This window comes from Protopterus annectens, chromosome 8.part1 (genome assembly GCF_019279795.1).
Source record: "Protopterus annectens isolate FY-2018-M chromosome 8.part1, PAN1.0, whole genome shotgun sequence".
In the NCBI taxonomy this organism is placed as follows: domain Eukaryota; kingdom Metazoa; phylum Chordata; order Ceratodontiformes; family Protopteridae; genus Protopterus; species Protopterus annectens.
The window spans coordinates 269,592,780-269,597,796 of record NC_056742.1 but is presented as its reverse complement, the minus strand read 5'-3'; the positions used below and the strand labels follow the sequence as shown (position 1 = coordinate 269,597,796).

The 5,017-nt window shown below is 37.9% G+C and overlaps 1 protein-coding gene across 2 annotated transcripts in view; it reads left to right on the top strand.

Annotated features, from left to right (window-relative positions):
- Nucleotides 1-1,439: 1,439 nt before the first annotated feature.
- CDK10 (cyclin dependent kinase 10) overlaps nucleotides 1,440-5,017 on the top strand; it is a 957,465-nt gene continuing 953,887 nt past the window's right edge. For both annotated transcript variants that reach the window (XM_044081866.1, XM_044081865.1), the window contains exon 1: nucleotides 1,440-1,632. In XM_044081866.1, coding sequence (XP_043937801.1) covers nucleotides 1,546-1,632 — 87 coding nt within the window. In that variant the 5' untranslated portion in view covers nucleotides 1,440-1,545. The remainder of the gene's footprint in view (nucleotides 1,633-5,017) is intronic.

The following is a 5,017-nucleotide window of genomic DNA, read 5'->3' as shown; positions in this document are numbered from 1 at the left end:
TTGCTTGTCATATCCATTTAAACCTACTTCACATCTTCCAAGTCTTTTTGTTTTAATGAAAACTCTCAAAAATCACCTTCCCCAGAACTTATTAACTTAATAGAAACACACAAAACTGTATACCAACTTCAAATAATGAAGTTTAACCCTCCTAAAAGAAACAATTGTCCCAGACTGACAGCCACACTCACTTGAATTAACCTATAATGAATATTATCCATGATAAGGCCATTTTAATCCTAGCCAATTTCCCTTTATGTGCTCAAATTAACCTAACCCTCTTGGTTAGTGATTGTCCTTACTCATTCCATGGTTGATAATTATATATTACCTTTAATGAGAATAACTGTGATCATGCCATATATAATTTGAGAGGACCCATGCATGGGATAAAACATTTAGGATCTGCCTTTGTCTATTAGTAGTACAGTGGGAAGTCGTGGGGTAAATGTCTATTTTCCACCCATAAACACAAGTTGAGCATGAATATGGACAGGAATGAACTTTATTTTATGTAGATTGGGAGTCTTTATCAGAGCAGCAGTATCCTATGAGAGATATTCCTGTCCCTCCAAACTGTTCTGGTGACGTTTTAGAAGAGGTTTAGATCCCTAGAGATAGTATTTCTGATGCCGCTTGACCTGCTGATGTGCAGGAAATCCACTATTAAAGGGCAGGAGGATGCCTTCACAGGTCACCTCTTAGCAGTCTGTAGGATACCAAGTATAGGGAAAGGGCTCTGAGTAGGTCAATGAAGGACAAGTTGTTTAGGCCTTACATCCTTTTAGTATGGTATCTCTGTGGGCATCCTAGTTGTTGCAGAATCTGCCACTGCACATGGTGGGTGTTATTCATACCTCTCAACTGCCCCGATTTTGACTCCGAATTTTGCAATCCCTCCTACAACTGGAACTTTGAGAGAAAGTATTCTGGATTACACTTAATCATAATAATTAGAGCACTCTTATACTGTCACCTTCTCAAGTTTTTCAGTACTAATATTTCAAAAGAAGCGTCCCTCTTTATTTCTGGATCTGTCCCACATTCTTGGGGTAAAAGGCACACAGTTGTAGTGGTAGGGAACCTTTTCTTTACGAAAAAACAATATACATGTTAATACGTTAAAATGCGCCTTTTTGCTTGCCGTTTCGGTAAATCCTCACTCGGTGATACATATTTTATCCGTAGTAGTAAATAATGACTGCTGCTACTTACTATAAAATGATTGTGTATTCTCTGAAATTCTTAACTAATTAAACTAAAAATGCGCTTTCCACGTTCCTAAAAGCTACAAAGTGGTACACGTCTAATAAAAAAAAAATAAAAACGAAAATTGCAATATGTCACGTCACAAACTGTGACTTACGGCGCAATGCAAGTCGTGAAAGTGCGAAAAAAAATAATTTCCCCACCGCCAAACGTGGCCGCAAAGGACTGTTGGTAGTTGTAGTCTTTCAGTGCTTAAAAGAATTAACGAGATGTAGTAGTTACATTTTTCTCCATTTCAGAAAAAAGCGTGTAGGGAGACGTATCTATTTGTCAGTTATGGGAGAGCCTGCTGAGCAACTGGAACCCATCCGAATGAAAGCTGTTCGCCATGGAGGCTTTTTCACAGTCCCCGAAAATGATAGGGTGAGTACAATTAGTGAATGAAAGAGAGAGAAGGCCCCATTAGTAAACAATGGCATCGACCACAGCAGCTCACATAGCAGTACTGCAAGAATCCCATGATACTTAAATTCAATTTGCTAGCAAACTTAAAGCCCCTTTACTTGCAGCCCTTTGAAATCCTACTAGTGCACCATAGAATCCCAACAGTTATCACTTTGTGCGTTATAGGCTGACGGTGCTATTTCACAACGCTGTTCTTTATCTAGTGTGGGTTGGTGACTTGGAACGTTTTGCCTGTGGCTCGATATGCATTCCCTTTCTTGCAGGTGTCACCATCTGCTGGATAAACTACAATGGTACAAGTAACTAAGGAGGGAAAAACCACCCGAGGGAACAGCAGCAGGTTCACAGCCAACACTTAAAAACTTTTGTTAAGCTCACCTGAAACCTTCTATAATCGGGTTTCGCACTAGGGAACTGCTTAACAACGTACCTTCTCAACCTGTTAGCACAAGGAGTTGTGATACATTACCTAAAAGTGCTTGACTTGATAATCCCCCCTTTTGCAGGTCCCACATAGATGCTTGTTTGTTAGGTTCTTTGTGGAGAATGTCAGTGTTTCTTCCCCATTGAGATGTGGCTCAACAATGCATTTCTACCCCAGCTTTGAGCAGCAAAGTTACACCATGTAGTGGCACAGGGTGACACTGATGTTTGAAATGAAAACATGCTTTAGGGCATGTAATTAAGCCATGTAGTATGTATGCAGTTTGACCTAAGTACAACTGAGCCTGTTCTAGAAGGGCAGTTAGATTAGTACAAATCTATGAACCTATGAATCTATATATATATATATATATATATATATATATATACACATATATATGGGTCTACCTGAAAATGCCGACAACGCAGAATGCCAACAATGAGATAACCGACACGAAAACACCGGGAAAAAAAGTTCAAAACCACGAAATTTCACATGCCCGACAAACCAAAATCCCGGCAAACAACTAAGCAAATACCTTTCCCAAAAAACACACACACAACACAAGCACATCAAAAACCTTACAAACCTACACTAAACCTTACAAACACAACTATCTATGCACTAACCTTAACCCAAACCCTAACCCTAAGGTCCGTCACTATCGCACACTTACCTTACCCGCACCCTAACTCACTTAATCCGCCCCTAACCCTCAAGTCCATCACTATCGCACACTTACCTTACCTGCATCCTAACCCTAACTCACTTAACCCGCCCCTAAACCTAAACTCCGTCACTATCGCACACTTACCTTACCCACACCCTGACCCTAACGTCCGTCCCTATCGCACACTTACCTTAACATGTCGGTGTTCTCAGCGTCGGGATACTCAGCTGTCTGTCTTCTCCGTTGTCGATCTTCCGGTGTCGGTGTTTTCAGGTAGACCTATATATACATATATATATATATATATATATATATATATATATATATATACATACATATGTGTGTGTGTGTATATGTATGTAGATCTATATATATATATATATATATACATGTATGTGTGTATTTATATATATATATATATATATATATATATATATATATGTATATATATATATGAGAACACTTCACATAATCGAATTACTGAAATCTCGAATGTCATATGGTCGAGACCATATGATCGAGATTTCAGTAAATCGAAGATGTGTAGTGTGTAAAAATAAGAGTTTACTTACCTTAATACATTGCGTGCACACAGAGGCAAGGATTCTTGTGTGTACGTAATGTTTTTTTTTTTTTTGTGGTGTTGACAGGAAATGAGAAATCTCCCATTTTGCGCTTCCACATACAGCGCAAGACGGGAGATTTCCCATTTCCCCACTGTAGCGCGATCTTGGAGTTGGTATATTTAAGTAGGGTGTGTGTGGGGGGTGCAGGGGGCTTAAAAGCAAAGTTTGTGGGGTTTTTTTTTTTTGGTTTCGCTTCGGAAGTTCGAGTTTACGAAACTCGATCTTTTGCTTACGGTTATTTGCAGTTTGAGATTTTGTAAATTCGAGCTTCTGAAGTGAATCCATATATATATATATATATATATATATATATATGTATGTATATATATATACACGAGCCAGCACCCACAGTTCATCAAAAGAAATATAGTGCGTGGACAATTCATCAGATTATCCCGCATAGTCAGCGAGGACAGTGACTTCCTACAAGAATGCCTCTTTCTCAAGCACCTTTTTCTGCACAAAAAATACCCTGCAGAAATGCTTGACAGCATCTTCCAAGACATTAGTGTCTCCCGAGGCAGCAAATTCAAACCGATCATCAGATACGGGTTTCTTGAAACCACCAACAAACAAACTACTGCTGATAGAACTCTAAGCTTCCCGATACCTATCAGCCGAGACATGCACTGTATAAGGAACATTATTAACACTAACTGGGAGTTCATCACGCAGAATAAAGAATTAACAAGACTACTTGGAAATGCACCCTGTTTCAGCCACAAGAAAACTAAGACTTTAAGAGTTAATTTTGAAAACAGGGATTTCCCATTTTTTGTGCATAGACAGTCCACTGTTAAAGAACCAAAAGGCATGTTCAAATGTGAAAACTGCATTGTCTGTAAATTTATCTACACTGGCCATACCTATGTGTTTAAACATTGTAACTATGTTTATTTTTTTAGAAAACACTACGATTGCAAAACTGAAAATGTTGTTTATGCAGGTATCTGTGTCACATGCAGCTCCTTCTACATAGGAAAAACCACACGCAAGCTTTCTGACAGAATTAAGGAACATCTTGCAGCAATAAGAAATAAGGACACAGCCAATGCAATCGGCAGACACAGTTCAACCTGCCAGAACTTTAAACATTTTTTATTCTTTATTTTAGAACAGGTTGATCACTTTGTGGGAGACTTTAACAATTTGTTAGAATTCAGAGAACTAATGTGGCAGCTTTTACTCAATGCTGAAATGGCACCAGGCTTAAATGACTCTATGAATATTAAATGTGCTTTGCGATGGCTTCATTGAAGCCTTGCTCTTTGTTATTTAAAAGGATGTTTAACACTAAGTTTTCACACCTGAAACCTGACTAAGCTTTCACACCTGAAACTTGAAACCTTATCTTTTTACATCATGTATTTCTCTCTATATAAGAAACTGTTTGCTAGCTTAAGTCAGCATATAACTTTTTGTTTCTGAAGAAGTCCAGGATTAATAAGCGGACGGCGCTAAAACATATACCGGTTTATGCGTCTTTTCTGGGACAAGGGTCTTTGAAAAAGGTTTTTTTATTTTTATAGTTCTGTAGTACCTAATTTTTACGGTTTTGTATTATTTATATATATATATATATATATATATATATATATATATATATATATATATGTGTGTGAT